General features: G+C 36.3%; 1 protein-coding gene across 2 annotated transcripts in view; it reads left to right on the forward strand.

Moving 5' to 3' along the window:
• Positions 1-484: 484 nt before the first annotated feature.
• LOC131029214 (protein trichome birefringence-like 13) overlaps positions 485-23,137 on the forward strand; it is a 46,730-nt gene continuing 24,077 nt past the window's right edge. Inside the window, exons 1-2 of one of the 2 annotated variants that reach the window (XM_057959626.2) lie at positions 485-1,118; positions 22,205-22,382. In XM_057959626.2, coding sequence (XP_057815609.2) covers positions 680-1,118; positions 22,205-22,382 — 617 coding nt within the window. In that variant the 5' untranslated portion in view covers positions 485-679. Of the gene's footprint in view, positions 1,119-6,263; positions 6,311-22,199; positions 22,383-23,137 lie in introns of those variants that run through there. The other variant, XM_057959627.2, reaches the window with a different exon arrangement.

A 23,137-nucleotide genomic window follows, 5' to 3' on the forward strand; every position in this document is an offset into this window, starting at 1 on the left:
CAAACAATGAGATAATGGCCAGATAGAGTGGAGGATAAATCCACTGAACACACGTCCCCACAGAATCATAAGTCAAAGGTAACATATGAGAAATATAAAATTTGTCCAACCTACTCATTTTGCAACTTCAAGAGTGTGGAAACTGAAAAGCATTTCATCTTAGAATGCAATGCACTTAAAGACAACATAGATAAGTTTGTCAATATCTTAATCGCTAGCACGTGGTTTAATTTATTCAATGAGGAGTATATCAAGAAGCTAAGAACACTCATCATCAACTTGCATAAACAAAAAACTCATCTACAAAAATCGATTTTGATTGAATAGACTATTCAATAGACTTTCTTGACCTCGTGAACGTTAAAATTCATTTATTTCTTTCTTTCTTTCTATCATTTCCTATTCTACAATTAAGACCAAGTAAACCAATTGTTAGCTTGTCTTTTACCGTCGAAGAGGAATTCGTGTTTTGAACCTGATGTCTTGTTCCTTCAAGAAGTTTGGGTCCTCACCTTTATCAATGGTTTTAATATGTGGAACTCAACGATTTATTTACTTTGGAGCAGTGGCAAACGTGCATAAATTTAAAAACCTTGTCGATAAATCATGTACATTAGCTTTGTAAAATTCTCCAAATAGAAATTCTGTATATGCAGCAGCATCAGAAGGGAATCGCGAAATGGGTGGGAAAGAACAGGTTAAGAGATCTCAGATCCTTTCGTGTAAACTTGTCTCACTATTTCTCCTTGTCTGTACAGCATTCTTCTTCATCTTCTCTGTTTCAGACACATTGAAGAGAGAAAACCATATAGACGATTGGAATAAAAACAAACTATATGAAGTGGGTAAGACTAATAGTGATACCCCTAAACAAAAGCAGTTTGAAGGATGGAAGGCTAAGGCATGCAACTATTCAGATGGGAGGTGGGTTCATGATGCAGAGATAAAAATGAGGTATAGTCACAAATGTAAGGAGATTTTCAAAGGATGGAATTGCATAGCAAACAACAAATCAAATGGCAGGGATATTTTGCAGTGGCGTTGGCAGCCCCGGGGCTGTGACCTTCCTCGCTTCGATCCCTTATACTTCTTGGAACATTTCAGGGACACCAGCATTGGTAATAACATTACCTTTTCTTTTTATAGCTTCGAATGAATTGAGATCTGTTTATGTAGGATGAGATGTGAATCCTTTTTCTACACTTCTGTAAACTTTCATTTAGATTACAGGAGATTTATGGACTGTGGGTCTTGTATGGATGGACCCTATTAAGTCCAGGCCATTTTCAAATATACCCCATATTTCATTACACCGTAATCTTTTCATGTTCTATGTTATGGTTATAGGAAACCTTATTACTGTGAGGGGGATGTGAACACGGATTACTCTTTTACAAGGTCAACCTTATACCCGGTTTAGATTATCGAAGGTCATAAGAGATGGTAATGTTTGAAGGCATGCCACACTAAACCCCAGTAAATCTGGGTTATGTTCAAATGTACCTCATATTCGTTATGCAAAACCTCACCCATGTCCCCAGGGGAAATTTGATTGCAAATGATGCATTTGAGTTTTCGGCCTTGGTCATGCACTAGAAGTTTTCCGATTATCATATCTCCACAATTTCACCGGCAACCTTTGCTTCCTTATTTTTAAATGTTTAGGCAAGAGAATCTGAGAAACAAAAAGTGTTTTATGATGTGATGTGATTCTCTATGGATATATCATGAAACAGTAGGTACAATTTGCAATCAATTTCCTCATATCACGTACATGAATTCAAATGTGCCATTTAGACAAAACTTCAAGCTGGTTCTTCTTCATTGGCAAGCTAAGACATCCTATATTAACAAAGTAACAACATTTCCTTGGGTTCAACTTTTCAACTTCTATGATCACATCAATATTAACTTCTAATCATTGCATTGGATCTCCAATAAGTGCATTTTGAGATAAAAATTCAATATAGGTTTACTTACCTAATTGGAAATTCTATTCACTATGAGAGTACATTGACTAAGGGATAATTTTATTGCTATGGAAAAAAGAAACAGACAGTTCAGAGATATTTTCGTTGTAATGGAAACAAGAAACACACACGGCTCAGACTTTGCAAACTAATGGTTAATACGTACATGAAGCTTGTTATCAGTTGCAAGCACTCACTGTTTGTGCGACTGCTCATGGTGGATTTGTTGGGAAGATGCATGCGTGCATGGTCTAGAGGAAATTATCTTTTTCTATTTTTTTTTTGATATTGGCCAATAAGATTTTCCAGATGACAGTTGCATATAAGAGGTCTATATGATTGGTCTTTGTCTGCCAAATAATCGAAGCCCCGCCAAGACATAAACAGAATAAGTAATCTTCTTCATGAAGTAACTTACTAATAGACCGACTAGAAGAAGTAAACTAAAAATGACAGATAGAAACAACTAAGCATATTACCACGATTGAGTAGGATATGCAAGTGGTCAAAATGTAGGGAAAGTTTCAACGTTATATATTAGTTTCACTCCTGCCATTTAGCCTTCCAGAATTATCAGAACTGAAGGCATTGTGATGCCAAGTGAATTTGGTTTCTCTGGTGGCTTAACCTTATTAATTGGGTAGTTTGAACTCACATTGCAAGATTTCTTCAGGGTGAGTCTCATTTCCAAATTTGTGAAGAGCTTCATTGAGGGCATAGGACTTGGCTTTCTTAAAAGCAAGGATAACAATATTTGAACAATTGTTGTAACCCCAGAATCTGGAAAAACAAATTCTCACAAAGACATAGAATTGTCAATCCTTGCTTGAACATTGTGCTGGTGGCCAATATCATCAGGTTCCCAAATCTGGTCACATAAAACAGAGTATTTTACTCTTTTTCTTAACCCTTTAGAACTTTCAACTTCCTCTTCTAAAACAGCTGCCGTATGCATAATACTAGTGAGAGAAGAAGCAATTGCAAGCACAAAAATTTCTTCAATCAAATGGACAGAATGAGGATTGCAAACATCCAATTCTTTCTATATCTGAAATGGAAAATTCTTGCTGTCAGTGTTTATATTTGCTTGATAAGATGAGGGATTCAATGGGGCTGTCACCCTTGAAATAATATTATTGTTCAAAAATTCTGATGATACCACATAACAGACGCTTCTTTGAACCCCAGAAGACCTGAAATGAACACAAATTGAAACATTAAAATAACTGAACCTAAGGGCTCTGGATGAAAAACAATCCACTGAGGAGAGACCAAAACAACCTAACAAAAGACAAGGACAGGGTAACAACTAAGTGATCCAAACCTGCAAGATAAACAGATACTTAAACTACTTTAAACAGACAAGAAGCAAAAACCAAAATCTAACATAACCGTAAAGCAAGAAGAATCAACGAAGCTTCAATTTAATCCTATAGATGAAAATTGGGCAAGTGAAGCCATCAATCTCCAGCCTTTCTGACAAAGAAGAGCTTCTTTAGTTCATCGTGATCTATCATTGTTTGATGCCATCTTTCACATTTAATATTTTGACATCAGATTTCTCTCTCTTCTCTTCATATGCATAGAGAAAAGAAATCAAATACCACAGGGCCTAGACAACATAGACAAGTCTGCTACTCCTGATGAGAAGAATAATCACTATTAAAATTGTCCTCTTCTGGCACTGACTACTCTGAATCTGACTGCATGATTTCCTATGAAAATTACAATCGCTGCCTTCTGTCGTCCACACAGGTGACACCCTCTTCCTTACCAGCAAAAGGAAAAGAAACTGCTAAATCTTGTCCTTTCTTATCTGCAGAAGAGGCCACTAGTGCAGTCAGAGAAGAAGATACCCTGCTGCTGGATAGAAAGCATCCGTGATCCCTACAAACAAAATCCTTTTGTTTGGGGATCCATTTCCAGGTCTGAAGATTCTAGAAGATCTGAAAGTAGGAAATGCAGAACAAGCAGCAGACCTGTGCCCCATCTTTTGACGTCTGTAACATCTAAAAAGAATGCCTTCATATTCTATGTACCGGAACCAGTAACTGCTCCTTGACAATATTTGGACCTGATTACATATAAAAATCCAAATACATTAAGGCCCTGAAATAGCTCTGCTGATGTCCCATCAACCCCAGATCTATCCTCACAATCTTGCCAGCTGACTCAGTCAACAAACTTAATGATCAATCATTCCACATGAATAACTGAAGATCATAGAAATAAGCCCACCCAGGTATCTTGGCGATTAAATCTGAATATGGATCAAGAAAAAGCTTCTAGGGGGCTCAAAAACAGACCAAATCTATCTCTGAACGAAGCGCAATTATTCCACACAAAGTCTTGCTCTTCAACGGCCTTAAACTATATTTAGCAAAAATATTTTTTGACATCATCGAGACAGGAGGACAAGGAAAATCAAGTCAAGTTTTTTTCATCCAATGGTCAGTCTCAGACATGTGGATTATTATCAAGAAACTGACAGATAAGAAAGCGTGGGCCCTGCTCAATTGAAATCTGTTCTAAGCAATTTGACAGGAGGTGCAGGATAACTGCTGTAGCAGCCAGCACCACAGGTATACCTTCTAGATAGAACTGTTCCAGAGAGGGAGATCCTTCAGAAGGATTCCCCTCACTGACAGAAACCCTATGACCCTACAACCCTGGAGATCCTTACACACATCTTTCTTAGGCTCAGCCTCACTGGTAGCAGCTGTCTAGGTGTGCTCATGACCTCTACCACTGTTCAAAGGCTGCAAAACACTAGACTCAGAGAAACCATGAGGAGACACACATTTTAGATGTCAAAAACAAAAATCCCTACATTTATTGTAGGCATTAGATGAGTTCCTACACATCCAATTTTGTATCTCCCTATAGACATTCTCTTTGTGTGAGGCAACATCAGCAATACTCCCAGTTCTTGAAGGCAGTAAAAACTCCTGTTGCAAAAGGAGAGGACCCTTATTCCTCATGTTGGGAGCACAGGAAGAGCATTCGCGAGCTTCCAAATCTCAGGTAATTGTTTTGCCACTGACCTCCCCATCCTCTGCATCTTCTTCAACTACTGCTGGCTCACTGGAATCTCCTCCTCCTTGCAAACCCTTCGGACTGCTTTTGCCACGCACACCCATCATATTGTTCTTGCTGCCATTGTTATAAAGGTGATGAGAGCTGCAATGTGGAAGGATATTGTAGTAGAGTATTTTTCCCTTTTCCTCCTTAAAGTTTGTTGAAATGTAGCTAGGTTGAATCCCTAGCGTAATTAATTTTAATGTAACCCTTGGCCTTAAAATTAACTGTATTGATATAATTGATTAATGTTTAGGGTTGAGCCCCAATTTGGATAGCTTGTAATTGGGCTGGGCCCAAATATATATCAATGTAACTTGTGAATGTTAAGGGCAGGCCTTATTTGGGCGCTCAACTTATGTAACTTATAATGGTTATGGGGCAAGACCTATTCATTGTGTAACTTGTAATTCAATAGGTCGGGACCTATTGAATATGTAATTTGGCACCAAGGCTGACCTAGGCATAAGGGTTAAAGGCATGTATATAAAGGAAGTGACCTGAAGTCACAAGACATAGATAATAGCGAATGTGATCTGCACTACTTCAAAGGTCAGCGAATTCAGTCACAAAGTCAGCGAGCTAATCATAGGTGCCAGTGAATCCCATCTAGAGGTCAGCGAACTCCTTCCAGCTGTGAGTGAACTACTAGTCAGCAATCTGCCCTTGTGTTCTGATCTGCAATCTTCAGCAAGCGAAGTAGAGTTACAGCCCAGCGAACCCTATCAAGACTGAGCAAACATCTTGCAAGGCTGAGTAAACTTCATACAAAGACAGCGAACTCAAATCTGGGCTGCCAAATTGAGCTACAGGGATTTGATTCTTCAAATTGTTATATCTCAGATAAGTTGTGCTTGTGCCCTAGAAGGCTGTATTGTAAATCTGCTCTGTGGTTTATATAATACAATCTGAGATAGTTGTTGCTGGGTTTTTCACCTCTAGGAGGGAGGTTTTCCCAGGGTACATGTGTGTTATGCGTATGATTTACTTTGCATTCTGATTTTCTGTTCTATACTGCTAATCTGATTGCTAAAACTAACATGGTATCGGAGCGGGTTCCTTCTATAAAGCCTAATAGCTTGAAGGTAGATCCTATAGATCCTGTATTCTTTTTGCAGACTAGGGTTGAAGAAGTTTAGCGTGAATGATTGGGAATCGATTGTATCAGATTGTTCTACAACAACATAACAGCTTGAAGATTGAGGGCATCGATGGGGCCGTAACAAGAGTATGAAGGCTTCAAATAAAATCTTAGAGTACAGGTGTCCTTATTCCTCTACTCTCTTTTGTTTACTTCTATTAAGAAGGGTTCGCTTAGTTTGAGGATTTGTATCTGTTTGCTTTGTTGTTATTGGTATTAGTTCTTTTAGTTGTAACCCTAGTTTGGGGTCTTAACTAGAACACAGGGTTTTCTTGTTTGTTAACTATCTCATCAAAGATATGTTGGTTTTGTGCATTTGTTTTCTTCTAGCTTCAAACCCTAGAATTCCTTGTATTTTATTAAGGGTTTGTATAATTGTCACCCTATGGTTTGTGACTGTCACCCTAGTTCGAGCTTTGTCTTTGTGTTAAGAATTTGTTCCAACCCTAGTTCGAGTTATGGAAGTTGGTATTCGGTTATTCTCTATTCTAAGTATGCATACCTAACATTATTCTTAACCCAAATCCATGATTTGCTATGAGGAATATGCAATGATCCAAATATCAATGATGTTATTGATCTGAATATTGATGATGCTTTGATGCGGTGATCTGAATATATCATAAAGTTGGAAACATATAATATATGGTGGTCAATTCTTCTTCATTCATTGTGGCACATATGCTTGGTATTTAGTTTGTATGGGGAACACTCCCTATTACATTTTGAAGTAAATGTTTATTAAATAGTAATGCTTGATTAGTTTTTGCATTCTTTTCATTAAAGCAGAATATACTTGAGACTTTGTTCAATTTCTTGATGATGAAACCTAAGAACAATGCAGAATAAAAGTATCTAACCTATTGAACATACATTATTTAGTTAGAATGATGTGGGTGCTCCCACCATGGAGATTTTGTGGCCTCAGTTTTTTTTGGCATTTATCAATCATATGTTTGTGCTCAACTATACAATGTGTCTCTTCAATTGAGTGGCTGGTGCTTACATAATTATCCTGTATTCCTTCTGATTAGTTTTATGCATTGGCTGGAAAGACAACTTGGCTTATGTACACTGTTTTTTTGAAGACATACACTTGTTTTAGTTCTTCTGATCAGTCATTATTTTTGCAATTCAATAATACAATAATATGATCAGATGTGATCAACATATGACATTTTTCAGTTCTTTGCACAGGCGCGGTTATCTTACTGTTATTTGTTCATCAATTTACAGAATGTTGTGTAGTTTTGTCTATGATTGAAGGTATTCGAATTGATCATATTATATCACAATGACCTCATTTAGGAAGAGCGATTGATGATTGTGAGCATCTTCATATTCCTTGGACTAGCGATGTACAGTTTTCTCTCATTGAGAAGTCAGTGGATATATTGACTCGAACATTGAATTCATCAACCAGAGAGAGCCACCAAATTTGAATTAAGGCAATTCACAGGGTTGAAGGGTGAAGTTCCAAGTGACCCTTGCGTGTAATGCTGAGCTGAAGGTAGATGATATGTGATGGCAAGGGCCGAAGGCCACACAACCATCAGAGAACCATGAGCTTGAAAATGGAACAACTTAAGAACGTTGGTGGATTGTGTGGGAGTCTAGCCAATAAAGAGATAAGTTCTCTTATATTTGAATCATGTTCATGGATTTTCATGTTATTATTAATTCATTCTATTGGTATGTTGAATCATGTTTGATTGATGTTTCTCTTCAAGATAGTCTTGAACTATTATGCTTCAAGGTTCAGAGGGAGCTTGGGAATAGACATGAGAGCCTATACAAGCTTTCAGCTCATTCCTTCACTTGAGAAGATGGTTGAAGGTATGCCATGTTCATAATGATTGTGCTATGGGTCCTTTTCGTAGAAAGTGAAGGTAAGGGAAAAGAAAAATTAGCATTTCTCATTCTGACTTATGAAAACTCGTGATGGTTGCTTTCCTTAGTGGATTCTTAAGATCTGGTTGTCACAGCTTTATATTAAGGATTAAGAGAGAGTTCTATGTTCCCTACAATCCTCAGTAAAATGCTTTGATGAAAGAATTGACAATATTCTATAAGCTTAGGATTTTGTAAGCATGATGCCGATCCTATCGGTTTAATGTTGAAATGCTAATTTTGATTTACATACGATTTCTAACTAGAAAGAGTTAGTTTCAGAATTTGGAATAAAACTAGGCCTAATGCATTACTCTCTAGAGTTAGAAGTATGCCAAGGATCCAATGAATTGATATCTTGAATAATGGATTGCAGTGTTTCTACAGCTAACTTTGGTTTTGCAGATCCATCGGAGTACAGACAACTGATTGGATCCTTGATGAATCTAGTTAACATTAGACCGGATATTTGTTATGCAGTGAGTGCCCTTAGCCAGTTCATGAACAAACCGAAGCATGTTCATCTTGTTGCAGCCAAGCATATTCTGAGATATTTGTGAGGCACAGTTGGCTACAGGTTGAAGTATCCAATCAACATTGTCATCACCTTGGAAGGCTACTTTGATTCTGATTGGGCAGGAAGTGTAACCAATAGGAAGAGCACTTCAGGAATTTGTTTCAGTTTGGGTTCTGCTGTTATCTTTTGGGCTAGTAGGAAACAATCCTCAATTGCATTAAGTACTGTAGAAGCTGAGTACATTGCGTCAAGTGTGGCGTCAAGAGAAGCAGTGTGGCTTCGCAAGCTTCTTGTTGGGTTATTCGGACAACCTTGGGAACCCACTGTCATTCATTATGACAATTAGAGTTGTATTAAGATGTCTACTAATCTTGTGTTTCATGACAGGTCAAAACGTGTGGAAACTCATTATCGCTATATTCGTGATATGGTACAGAGAGGTGCCATTCAGTTGAAATATGTCAGCATTGATGAGTAGATTGCAGATGTTCTCACCAAGCCTCTAGCTCGTGTGAAGTTTGAATACTTCAAAGAGAGACTTGGAGTTGTTGAGAACACAACTTTGGCTGAGAGGGAGTCTCAGTCCCAATGATGCACTGAGTTGCATCTTCCACCCTCTGCGGGCAATGCAAGGTGGAGTCACCCTCTGCGGACAATGCAAGGTGACATTGGATCCTTCTCTGGGAGAAGTTGAGATGAAATACCTTTTCCACCCTCTGTGGGCAATGCAAGGTGGATCCATCCTCTGCGGGTATGCATGATGGGTATCATGGAAGGAGTCCATGATGTATATTGAATTCATCCTCTGCGGGCATGCATGACGAATATCATGGAAGGAATCCATGATGTATCTTGGAACCATCCTCTGTGGGAATGCATGATGGATATCATGGAAAGAGTTCATGAAGCATGGTCACGTTGTAACTTGATTATTCAAGGGATCCTCCCTAGCTAAGAGGGAGTGTTGAAATGTAGCTAGGTCGAATCCCTAGCATAATTAATTTTAATGTGGCCCTTGGCCTTAAAATTAACTGTATTGATATAATTGATTAATGTTTAGGGTTGAGCCCCAATTTTGATAGCTTATAATTGGGCTGGGCCCAAATAGATATCAATGTAACTTGTAAATGTTAAGGGCATGCCTTATTTGGGCACTCAACTTATGTAACTTATAATGGTTATGGAGCAAGACCTATTCATTGTGTAACTTGTAATTCAATAGGTCGGGACCTATTGAATATGTAACTTGTAACTTGGGGTAGGTTCTATGTAATTTGCAAATTGAATTTGTAATTTGGCACCAAGGCTGACCTAGGCATAAGGGTTAAAGGCATGTATATAAAGGAAGTGACTTGAGGTCACAAGACATAGATAATAGCGAATGTGATCTACACTACTTCAAAGGTCAGCGAATTCAGTCACAAAGTCAGCGAGCTAATCATAGGTGCCAGCGAATCCCATCTAGAGGTCAGCGAACTCCTTCCAGCTGTGAGCGAACTACTAGTCAGCAATCTGCCCTTCTGTTCTGATCTGCAATCTTCAGCAAGCGAAGTAGAGTTACAACCCAGCGAACCCTATCAAGACTGAGCGAACATCTTGCATGGCTGAGTAAACTTCATACAAAGACAGCGAACTCAAATCTGGGCTGCCAAATTAAGCTACAGGGATTTGATTCCTCTAATTGTTATATCTCAGATAAGTTGTGCTTGTGCCCTAGAAGGCTATATTGTAAATCTGCTCTGTGGTTAATATAATACAATCTGAGATAGTTGTTGCTGGGTTTTTCACCTCTAAGATGGAGGTTTTCCCAGGGTATATGTGTGTTATGTGTATGATTTACTTTGCATTCTGATTTTCTGTTCTATACTGCTAATCTGATTGCTAAAACTAACAGTTTCTACCAGTGAACTTAGACATAGGAAAAGCTGAAAGCCAAACTTGCATTCAAATCCAAAAGCCACAAACATGGCTTAGGAATAGAACCTAAATTTGATTGCTGATTACTGAAAATAAGAACAGAAAGAACCTATAACGCATGAAATTGTGAAAACAACACTTAATTATCTCAACATTCATAATTTCCTAGTTTTCCCCCTTCTACTATTTTGATTAAAAGAACTCGAGACACGAGCCTGAGTGTATGCCAACCATTACTTTACGTGCTATAATAGAGGGGAGATTTAAAAGGCAGGTTGAAGCCTCTGTATTCCCATCAAAGATAGAGACATTAAGAATGTATTGTCATGCTTTAATGATAACATGGATGAGGTCATGAGAGTTAAATTGAGCCCCTAAGGAGACTCCCCTCTATCAGTAAAATTGTAAATTAATAGATCACTGAATCAGCTTCTTTTTATCAGTGGTTGAATGAAATGGATTCAAATATAGGAAACAGGTTACAATTCTATTGCCTCATTCAAAATAGCGTTTACCTTTCATATAGTTAAATAAGGCTTTATAATAAATGTTTTACATTGAGTTGCCTTGCACTTCCACTTGTTGAAAGATTTTTGGCATATTGCCATGCTTTTTGGATTTTTTATTGTTTTTTTATTGTTTGCTGCATAATTTCTCATCATGAACCATAGATGCTAAGTCTATGGGACTCTAGGCTGGCAGTTGTGCTTGTAAAATAGATTTGGGGTAAAAAGAGTAGTTTTTTGTATGACGTAGAAGGTTAAAGTCCATAGAAGCAGAAATCAGGAATAAATCGCCAAAATCACGATTGATCACGAAACAAAAATATTCTCGATTTTTTCCCTTTAAAAAATGTGTTCTTACCAATAAATTGTTGACTGCCATTTTGACAATGATTTTCAACAATTTATATCTTTTTTTTTTTGGTTTAGTTGCGATTTTTTGCATTTAATTGTGTCGGATTTCATCCACCCTTGTCGGTAGGGTTTATATGCGTGCATTTTTGTCTATTTTTTCATTTTTTCTGTGACAGTTTTGTTTGTTCTATTAGTTTAATGACAAATTACTATGGGAATAAAGTAACAGGGAAACCAACCAAACTGAATTGAAAGTGTGCTGTTGAAGATTGAGATTTCTACTTGAGTAATATAACATGAATATTTTTGCACATCTTGTTGTCTATATCAAGTGTTAAGATAAATCTAGTGGAATTTTTCTTATGATAACAACTAACAAGTCTTTTGTTACCAATTTTTTTTAGATTGCAAGAATCAGCTTAGCCCCCCTATAACCTACAGTACGCTGAGCAATTTTTTTTAATGTAATCATTGATGTTGGTGTGATACACCCTTTGGTACCACGTGGACAGGTGTAATGTATCCATCCTAATTTGCTCCAAAATCAAAATAGCAACAAATTAGGGTTAGGGTTACATCTTATCAAATAAATGTTTCTTCGATAATGTGATTCTGATTTTGAATCCTGCAATCACAACACAAACAACATTTGCATACATACATAGTACACACACACACACACACACACACATATATCCTTAATCGTTAGGGTTAGGCAAATCATTCACAATCATAGATTACTAAGCACATTAGAGTTCAGAGGAAGAGACATGATGGGTCTGCTTGAAGCCATTTCTACACCAAGCCCAAGGGGATGTCAACCATAGCTCTCTTGCTTGCTAGGCGGTTTGTACTTGCTTTCTCCATTCATATCTCATCTTCTTGAAGACACATGCTCTCTTGGAGGATCAGGGGGAGGTTGTAAGGGGGTTACTTAACTCTGTAAGTGCCCTCTTTGTCTTAGGCCGCAATGGTCCTACCAGGATGGCCTCCTTACGATACCACTTGACACCCATCTCTTACTCCTCAGACCTTCTCCCACAAGAGGGATTTCAGACAAGTATATCTATCCTATATTCTCTCATTGGAATATATACTTAAACATTACTGATTAAGCAAAGCAACATGTATAGCAGATATTTATGTAATTAATTGACAAATAATTACAATTCACTAATTATTATCTCTATAGATTTATATGATACGATGCTACTTTAAATGATTTCCTTATTAGTTAATTTGGGAGGATTATTATTGTCTAATGCTGGGGGAACAATCTCTGATGCAAGCAGTCTTTCTTGCACCAGTAGTCTTTGTCTTATGTGAAGTGTGATTCCTATCTCCCCTTTCCCAGCCATAAAGCTGATGCATTATATATCTAAGTTGCTGAATTGTGGGGTTTTCCGGGCGACTCCAGGTACAAAACGTACTGGAATCGGATTCTGAAACAAATCTCCAGTGGGTACATCCAGGGTTTGCGTTTTTAGATGCTGAAATGTTTCTGAAATATTTAATGATTCTAGTTTGGTCTTTTTGATATTCTTAAGACCTACAGTGCTGATTAGCGAACTCAGAACTTATCTATCATGATATTCTTGTTTGATCTTTTTGATATTGAAAACTGAATTTCAAGTAGTATGTTATATTTCAAAATTTGAAATTTGTAATGGTTTTGTTTAGCATATGTATTTGTTTAGCTACATATATAAACATACATACAATAAATGTACCAAAAACATACCCAACCCCCAAAACAATTTTCCGTACCGGCTTTTCGTACCCACATGGGAATAAGGAGTCATGTTTTTAGCCATGTCACCACCTTTCCAAGTATTGTGTCTCTTCAACCTAACCGATGTCACTTAATTAGAAATTGGTACTCTTTTATGTTTTTCTCTTAAGCAACCCGTTGACCAATCAACAGGTCAATGTTTTATAATGTAAGGGTACTAACTGTTTGCTGCCTTGGTTCCCCTGGCAAATCCCTGATCATGTGTCTCTTTATTTATCCGTTTCTGTTTTGTTCTTGCTTGGAGATGGTATGGAAAAGTTCATAGACGGAGCATGACAACGGGTGATTGGACCTCATAATCACTTTCTTGCAATAGGATGCTTTCAGCCAATCAGGCTAGGAGCTCCATCTTTTGTTACCATTAGAATTTGTTATGAAATGTATGTTTTAGATTAGAGTTTGTTACAAAATGTATGTTTCAGAAAAGGTATATATATATATATTTTTAATGTAGAGATTTGTATATTTAATTATTTAGTTTAATAGTTAAAAGATAAATATATATATTGTTTTTTGATAGAAAGGATGTATAAAATTACCATTCATTGTTTCATTTTTGAAGAGTGGTTTTTTCCATTTTCTGTACTTTTTCATTTTTCATTTTTTCTTTTTTTTTATCCATTTTCTGTTAAACAAGTATTTCAAAGTTAAAATAACTAACAAAAACCAGAATATGAATCATGGATTTTCATTCTTCCAAAGCACAATTAAAATTGAAATTCTCAATGAACCTAGTCCACTCCAAGTTGAACTTAACCTGAGGCACCCAAACAAATAGATAAGTTTTTTCTTAGAAATTTTATAAACAAAAATGTCCCAAATACCTAATTTTGCTCTTAGTGATAAATTGTGAAAATGGTGTGTTCCATGAAGGTTTTTGTGTTTTAAAAGGCCTTAATTTGGGCTTGGTGGTGGTGGCTCTGCCCCTTGATCTTGCTTTATATTGCAATAGGGAATGCATTAGGGGCGCTGCTCCCAGATTTCGTGAAGGGTGTTGCCCCCAGACCCCCATGAGTAGCACTACCCCTTGATCCTGTAGGGGGGTGTTTGCCTCAAACCTCCATGAGGGGCACTGCCCCTCAACCTCATTGGAGCCTTCACTCCCAAAACTCCCACTAGTTATTTGCATCTCTTCTCACATAACAAATTTGATTACAATGAGGAGCTCTGAGAGTAGAGATCTGTTTGGCAAATTAGACAATTATTTTTATCACTATCATAATATCATTGATCGATGATGAAGCATCATACTATGAGAGACTGAAATGTTATTGTTATTCAAACTAGATTGTAATTGACAATTCAAAAACTGTTGGCGTCTAGTTATTATTTATGGACTATCAAGTATGCATTGTGCAATGCAATGTAATTAGTGATATGGACATAAAAAACAAAAATCTTTATTCGACAATTCATAGACTAAACTCTCAATTTTATTTGCTCTACATAACTCTATGCTATTGAAACACCTTCAAAATTTAAAAACAAGTTTTCATCTCATTTACTACATTATTTTTTTGAAATCTGGTTATTTTTTGTTTAAATCCTGATTTAAAAAAAAATCTAATACTTTTGATTTACTGAGTTTTTCCCCAAAATATTTTTGCTGCTATGAGTTACACCTTTGAGTTATTTACACAAAGAAGTGCCCCATAGCTATTGGGTAGTCTTGATATGTCTTTTATATAAACGATTCCTATGAAAATTACATGGACATGGTGTATAGTTGGCGTTAATTCCCCATAAATATACTTTTGGCTTTCTATCCATGTCACAAGGCATGAATGCTACTCTACCTTCATATTAGAGACTTGTACAAAAACTAAATAGTTTATTCATATCATTTGCATGCTTCTTTCATACCGATGAATGCATCAGTTTGGCTTGTGCTGGGAATCTCAAAGGTTTGTAAATTTGATCAGAGGTGGAGGGCCATTCCCCAATTTCAGTTTGGCATGGAATGCTAGGCATACTTTTTTGCTGTTGCTATCTAAGAGTTTGTTTCGTAAAGGCACAAAATCAACCCTTGTTGTAGATAATAAATCATAATGTAGGGGTGAAGCCATATATGTAGTGGTGCCAACCTTAAGAGATGGGGCTCCTCTTGAAAGAATGTGATGATAGAATAGATTTATTTGGAAAAAAAAGCTTCATGGGAATTTAAATTTACATTGGGGATGATGCCATGTGATCCATCGAAGGCACAAATGGAAAACAAACATTTGTTGTCAACTATAAAATACAATTGAGGGGTGAAGCCATATACGAGGCATTGCTATATATGCAGTTACACCTTAGGTGCACGGATTCTCTGAAAGGAAGTAAAAATAGAAAAGAATTTTGGAAAAAATTATGCGAGAGTTTAATGTCAGCATTTCGGATCACACAACAGAATTCATCCTTTCATTGAAAGGAATGCTAATTTATTGGTTTGTGTTTGTTTATGGGGATTCAAATATGCAGATTTGGTAAAGTTGCTTTTTTGGGATGGGTTCATTTGTACAAAAACATATTAGATCATAAATATAGACATATTTGCAGCCTTAAAAAATGAATTAATTTTAGAATACCACATAGCATCAGATAATAAACAACACCTCCATAAAATTTTAAAATGATGCTTTAATGTTTATTTATCAAACTTGAATGTCATGATAGATATTCATTGTTCAATAGTAAAAAAATAATATTAGCAATTGTCATATGGGTCATCAAAAAGATCACCATCATCATTGGTATTAGATGATGTAGGTAGTTTAGAACATAGTTGAACTACTCGCGACTCGGCTCGACTCGCCAAGCCCCTGAGAAAAAAACTCGGCGAAAACTCGGGAAAAACTCGGAAAAACTCGGCGAAAAACTCGGCAACGTAAAAACACGCTTAATTTTAATAAAAAATGCATTTTTTTTGCAAAATTTAATGAGAAGATGCATCCAATGAGTCAATAAATGATAACACAAAAGAAACAAGCTGATTCTAGATATATTTGATTGCAAAGTGTCTACAAAATCGCATCCTCATGAGAAATGCTGATGGCTGGAAGCAAAATAGTAAATAGTTTTTGTAAAACCAAAAGTAAATACAACTTCCTCTCCCCAGCTCTAGCTAAAACTACTTTCAAACTTTCATCATATTTGAAATTTCATCATTCATACTCATAGTTTCAAACTTTCAACTCAAAGTTGGGGTCAAGGGGCATCGTCGAAGGATCCTGAAATTTGACTAAGTCTGGAAAATTGAAGAATCCTCCAAAAACTAGATTTTGCATTATAACTCCTGGAGGTCCGAAACCACTCTCAAACATCCTGACAGTATATATGGAATATAACTTAAAGTATCACTTATACTTAAATGTTATATTCCATATATGAATCCTGACGGATAGACCAAAAAACTCGGCGATTACTTGAGGGCATAGTGGGCTCTCAGGGTGGCCCTTCCAAGTGAGTTTCCCCCTTCTCAACCCAAAACCATATAGGAAAACAAAAAATGCATGTATTTTTGGCCCTTTTTTGCTGTTATGCTAACCCAGGCGAGTTTTTCTTTAAAACTCGCCGAGTTTTTGACAAAAACTCGCCAAAAACTCGGCGAGTTTTTGGCAAAAACTCGGCGAGTTTTCCTGGCGAGTAGAAGTCATTACTACTCGCCAGGTCCAAAAACTCGGCGAGTTTTTGTCACTCGCCGAGTTTTCGGCGAGTGTGCCATCTATGGTTTAGAATAACCACAAGTAGTGTTGTTGGTTCTTGCACTAGAAGTATGTTGGTTATTTGATGACTCTACAAATAAAGCATGTTTGGAAGATGAAGCATCCAAATTAGTATGCTTTGGGTTTATATCCTACAATTTTGTTTCTGCTTCTTCGTAGTCATTTTGTTTATGTGGAGGAAGGCACAAGTTAGAATGCACGTACATTGAGTCCTTGGCCTTTTTTGAGTGCATTCAGTTGCCCTTTATTGAGTGGATGAAGGACTATGTGCTCCAATTTGGCTTAGATGTGGGAGAATTGGAAACCTATTGAGGCAAAATTAGAGAGTTAAGAGTTATAAAATAATAAATTGAACTTCAAACTTGAAAACATTTGAGTCTTTAAGATAAAAAGAACTTGCAATAAAAATTTGATTGCTAGAGGTTGTAGGTGTTGGAATGTTTGGCCATGGATGTACGACCAACTATGAGCATCCTTCTTAAATTTGTCATGAAGAGCAAAAACACTTTGACCATTGCAGTATATAAAATCAACTAACTTAGTTGTGACTGTATCCTCCAAATCAGGATTAGGGAAGAGTCTAGCAAACACTTGTTTGTACCCTTCATTAGCTTCTAAAGCTTTGTATGGTGCAATTGTCACATTGGCAAGCAAGGATCTCAACACTATAATATTTAGGAGTCAATGCAAAGGCAAGATGTAATGGAGTGGTCATTTTGTTCCATTGCTCAACTATAGTTGTTTGCATTGTTTTGCGAAAATGTTTCTTTAGGATCTTGCCCTTTTCTAGTTATGACAATTTTCATCTTCTCAATCATTGAGTTGATACCTCTTCCAAACATGGCTTATCCGTGTCAGTATAACTTATCATACTCAAAATGGACTTGGTGAAACTAAGAAGATATTCCACACAATCCCTCCACGTGTCATCTAGGATCATCTTTTTATTACTTGTTTCACTCTCAGTGTTGGATTGCCTCCTTGTAGACCAAAGTTAATTGATGATCGTTCTAGAAAATACATCTCAAACATTCAGAAGTTGGCTCAAGACAATTGTGTTGGAGGCAAAATGGGTCTCAACAACCTATTTCGAAATAAAAATAAAGAAGTCATACATAAGTTTTTAAAAATAAATTACTTAAGTGAAACGTATTGTTTTAAATAGCTCTAGTTTTGAGAATATTTTGAATATGGATGATGACAAAAATTTGGACCTCTTTGGCATTTATCATACACCTATTTGATCCAATTGATTTTGTGGCTATTCTTTTGTTGCATTGCCCGTTATGAATTGGACAATGTTATGAGAGCCCACTTTATCAATGAGCTTTATGAGGATTCTAGCTATAAATTGTGGATCCTCTATTTGCCTCTCATAATCCATGATTCTAAAAAGTATTGTGCCTTTAGGGAACATTGTAGTCACATTAATTAAGGGTCATTTTTTAGCATCCTTCCATCCATTAGAAACAATAGATACCCTTGTCTCTTTGCATGAATCCTTAATGGGCTTCAACTAATTTGTTGTCTTGCCACCCATAATTGCCTTTGCCTTGCCTTCATTGTCGGTCTTGGCCCCTTTTTCCCATCATTAATATTTGATCTAAGATTTTTTTCAATGGGCTCGATTGAAAGCTTAGGTTTCTTGTCGGGATGTTCATGTGTCCAAGAAGTCTTTAGGGAGGTAAGCTTTTAGAAAAAAAAATAAAAAATTCTAAGTTAAAAGTTGAAATTTTTCTTGATGAGCCATTGGTATCACATCCTTGGAGCTGATGATGTAAATGGTTTTGTAATGTATACCAATATGTAATATCGATTAGTGGTTGGTCATTGAAACCATTCATGTTTAGGGTTTGCCAAACCTTCTTGGATATTAATGAATGGATTTTTTGCTTTGTAAGTGTTCGAAGTGTTCTAGTTTGCAGTGAAGCTTGGTTGACAATAATATTTCAGGGTATTTGATGCATGTACTATGGTATCTCTTGCCATATTCTTGTTTGTGCATGCCTTGGATTAGTTGATGAAGCAAGACTATGAAATTGTTACAAAGGCTTTATGACAAGTTTTTGCCGTTTTAACTTGTATATATTGAATATTTCTAGCTAGCCAAGGATTTTTAAAGAATGTGTAGTATGTTTTAATTTATGATTCTTTATGATTTTCATGCTTATGTAAATCATTGTTTCCATGGCTGATTCATACTTATCCTCCTAGTATCTTTATTCTTGGGATTAGCTGACATTCACTTTGCAAATCCTAGACAAGTTATAATAGTTTTATTTAACGTCGTTGATAAATAATTGTTATGTTTTCAAGGAACATTGAAAGGCTAAACTTAAATGCCCCTCTATTTGGGAGGCAGACTATTTATTCTTTCACATGTAATTGTAGAGGAATTTAAGTTGGGAGTTACTATTGGGGAGATATTGAAAATTGTGTAAATATCAGGATGTGTAAGAAGGCATAAGAGCAGTTTCAATTGTTGGATATTATGACAGATCTAGTTAATCTTCCCATGGAATGCTTAAGATTGGGACTTTAGTCAAGTTGACCATTATGACAAATTTTTTTTGACGCTTATGATGTAGGAGGTGGATGTAAGGTATGTAAGAGGAGTTAATATTCAGGGTATATCGACCATTTTGGTGAGGTGTGAGATACCCCATGAGGATTTGGGTGCCTGGTTTTGGGTGTGTGGTATTGGCCACTTGATTTGGAATACGATTCTTGGCATCTTGTATTTATCTCTCTTTTATATTGGTGGCTTGAGATGGTAGCAAGATCAAGTTGTTTTGTGGGTCATTTGAGCATCATTATGTTGTTGGAGTTCAGAGGGATAAACTAATGTATTATAACTTATTCATCATTAATACAGTCTTGGGTCTCTTTGGGTGTGGAGTTTTTTTCTTAAAAAAGGGTTTCTCCATGTAAATCTTTGTGCTATGGTTTGCATCTACTTTATGGTTGATTTCCATTTCCGTTGATTATCTAACACATCTCATTGAATTTAGTTGCATTAAGATGAACATATCTTATTGTATAGTTACACTCTGTTTCAAGTTTCAACAGTTGGTATCAGAGCTACAATTGGCTTGATTAGAGAGAGGTATGCATTTTTCAGAGTGTTTGAATTTTTGGCTGTAGTAAGAGTGTTGTTTTCTTGCAGTTTCACGTTTTGAGTGATAGAAATCATGGCTAGTATATCTTGGTTGGAGATGGGAAGGTACAATGGCATAGGTTTTGAGCTTTGAAAGTTTAAGATGGTGGATCTCTTGGAGGAAAGAGCTCAATGGATTGTTGTCAAGAGTGAAACCAAATTGCAAAAGATGTCAAATGAATAATGATTAAAAGCTGATAAAAAAGCCTATGGCGCCATACAATTGTGTTTATCTGATTTTGTTCTATTGAATGTTTCCAAAAAAGCTACCACATATAAACTATGGAATAGAATAGGACAAATATATCAAATGAAGAGTCTCATTAATTAATTACTTCCAAAAGGGAAATTGTATTTTCAAAAATGAAGGATGGACACTTAGTTGTAGAATATTTAAATGAAATTAATCTAATCTTGAGTCGGTTGTGGCCTTTTGATGTGAAGGCAGAAGAAGAGGATAAGTGTATCTTCTTGTTATGTTCATTGCATGAATCTTGAGATTGTCTAATCCTTACTATTAATAGTTCTTTGGTAGATGATACAAAGTTGGATATCCTCGTTGTCACCTTGCTTATAGAGGAGATGAGGAGAAAGTCTTTGGATGGGTCCCTTGAGGCATTATATGTGTGGGCTAGATCTAAAGTGTGAGGCAAGAACCAGTAGAAAGGTGGTAAGGACTAGTGCTCTGCAACAGAACTATACACCAAAATTAATTCCTTAAGAGTACAAAACCAAATGCATTTACATATCATGAGAGGTTTTTCAACAACATTAAAACCCTCCTTTTGTCAACTAATGGTGTGGACACTATTGTAGAGTTTCAGCTCTTCCATTCTTGAAGAACACTATACTTGATATTAAAATTCACATTGCCAGAAACAAACAGGAGTATAACATTCTTGGTTGATAAAAAGGTAGCTTTTCTTCACAATCACAAGTAAATTTGTCAATCGGCCTTGGAAAAACAAATAGCATTTTGAAGCAGAAATTTGAGATCTTTTCCTCCTAAGTACAGAGGAGATAATAAAATTATTATGCTGTTTTTGTCATCATCATGTACACTTTTGTATTTTCTACTCATCATATTTATGTCAGGGGTCATTCAATTTGTAAGTTGCAAGTCACAAGGTCTATCCTGATGGGTGTTAGACCCATCAAATTGAATTTATTGGATAGGTAGGGTAAGAGTTTGTTTAAGTGAACTTATAAAAATATTATTGCAGATGAACTATTATCAAATATTACATATTCGTCTCTTGTCAAAGATTTTTGAGGTTGTATTTGACTATTTGTTAGAGGTCTGCAAATACACTGTTGTGTTTCTTGAGCAAGTCCAATGTCGTTGATCACTGCGATTTTTTTGTCTCAGGCTACTCATTTTGCTTGATCTTATTCACAAATCAGAAAGATATATTAGAGTCTTGATCTGCAAGCCCCTATTAAAAAAGAAACTACCAGCATACATATTTAAGGTAGCAAAGAGTAGCACAATTCCTTAGAAAAGAAAATACATTATTAGAATGGAAACAATGAAGGAAACAACTCTTGGAAATAACCCATAATTAAACATGGAAATAGTGAGGAAAGGAGCAGATTCATGTTGAATCGAGGGTGAGAAATTATGCAGAGCAACTGGAGGTTTAGGCAATCAAATTGACTCAATGCAAAGATTTGTGATCTTCCATGCCAACTTGAAGGAGTGGTTTCCACGAAGGAATTGTATTAATGAATAGCCCCATTTGAAGTGCATTTGCACACTCATATTTGCATTGCTTAATCATCTCAAAAATTGTAGTCTCTACCCAAATTTTAAAATGACTGTGTTATCTAATTCAATATTAAGTCCTAGAGTGTTGGGGCTACTTATACTACTGCAGAATATGGTTCTATTTATCTACTTGAGGATCGCAAAACTTGAAATATTCAATCATTTTTGTTGAGTACTGCTATTTTTTCCTCCGTTTTTGGCAATGTCTGGGATATAGTGAAACATTTGTGCAAGGCTAGTTGTATGACTCGGTTCTTTTCTAGACTTTTAAAATATTAGTGCAGAATTTTTATGGTATTGGAAGTTGGTTAATTTTTTTTTCAAACTGCTGATTTTAAACCCAATGAGTATCAATATTTTACTTCCATGAATTGCAATCATCAGTTGTTTATGTGCCAATGGCAGTGCAGGGTTTGTGGGAGATTCGTTGAATCGAAACATGTTTGTTTCTCTTGTATGCATGCTCAAAGAAGCATCCAACGATGCTAGGAAGTGGCGCCCCGCACATGCTGATCGAGGATATACATTTCTTCAGTACAATGTGACATTGGCATACCATCGTACAAATCTCTTGGCACGCTATGGCCGGTAAATGAGAGAAATCCTGTCTTTGATATATTTGTAAATATTGTGTCTTGGCTTTGATCAACATCAATATTTAAAGGCTTGTGCTTTTCTCTGCATTCGCTCAGTTTTAATCTTTGCATCATTGAGATTGTGTTTGGCAGTGAGGAATCAAGCGGTACAATGTTACATATGAGTACTAGTATTCATGTGCCTTCTATCAGTAAGAGTTTTGATTATGAAGAGGTGAAGATATTTTTATAGATTAGTTATTTCTTAATATTATGATATATGGTTACATTAGTTGTTGCACAATTTCAAAGTTCCTCCAAGGGTAACACATGTGAAATGGTTCTTGCAGAAAGACTAAAAAACGTAGGTTCAAACCATCCAGTAAATGTATGGTTATTTCTTACAAGACATATGAAGATCAAAATTATTTAGCTTGCAAACCGTACAGCTAAAATAATTTTAAAAATCTTTTGTAAAGGAAAGTTATATGAATCAATGTAAACCAGTATACAAATAACTTCCATATACTCTAAATGGGCTTCTGTGTTAGGTGACCTCTAGGAAAACTGGGCACAAGCACAACAACAGAGTCGAGATGGATCTAAACCAAGCTCTATCTTAAGTTAGAAACAGCTGCTTGCATACACTTCAAGCCTCAAAATAGACAGCGGTCCCTCCAAGCTATCAGAAAATCTAAAGGAAAAAATGCCCCTCGCAACTACTGTGCCACACATTGGGTTGCACGTGAAACCCATTGTAAGGATTAT

Source organism: Cryptomeria japonica, chromosome 3 (genome assembly GCF_030272615.1).
Source record: "Cryptomeria japonica chromosome 3, Sugi_1.0, whole genome shotgun sequence".
NCBI classification, from domain to species: Eukaryota; Viridiplantae; Streptophyta; class Pinopsida; order Cupressales; family Cupressaceae; genus Cryptomeria; species Cryptomeria japonica.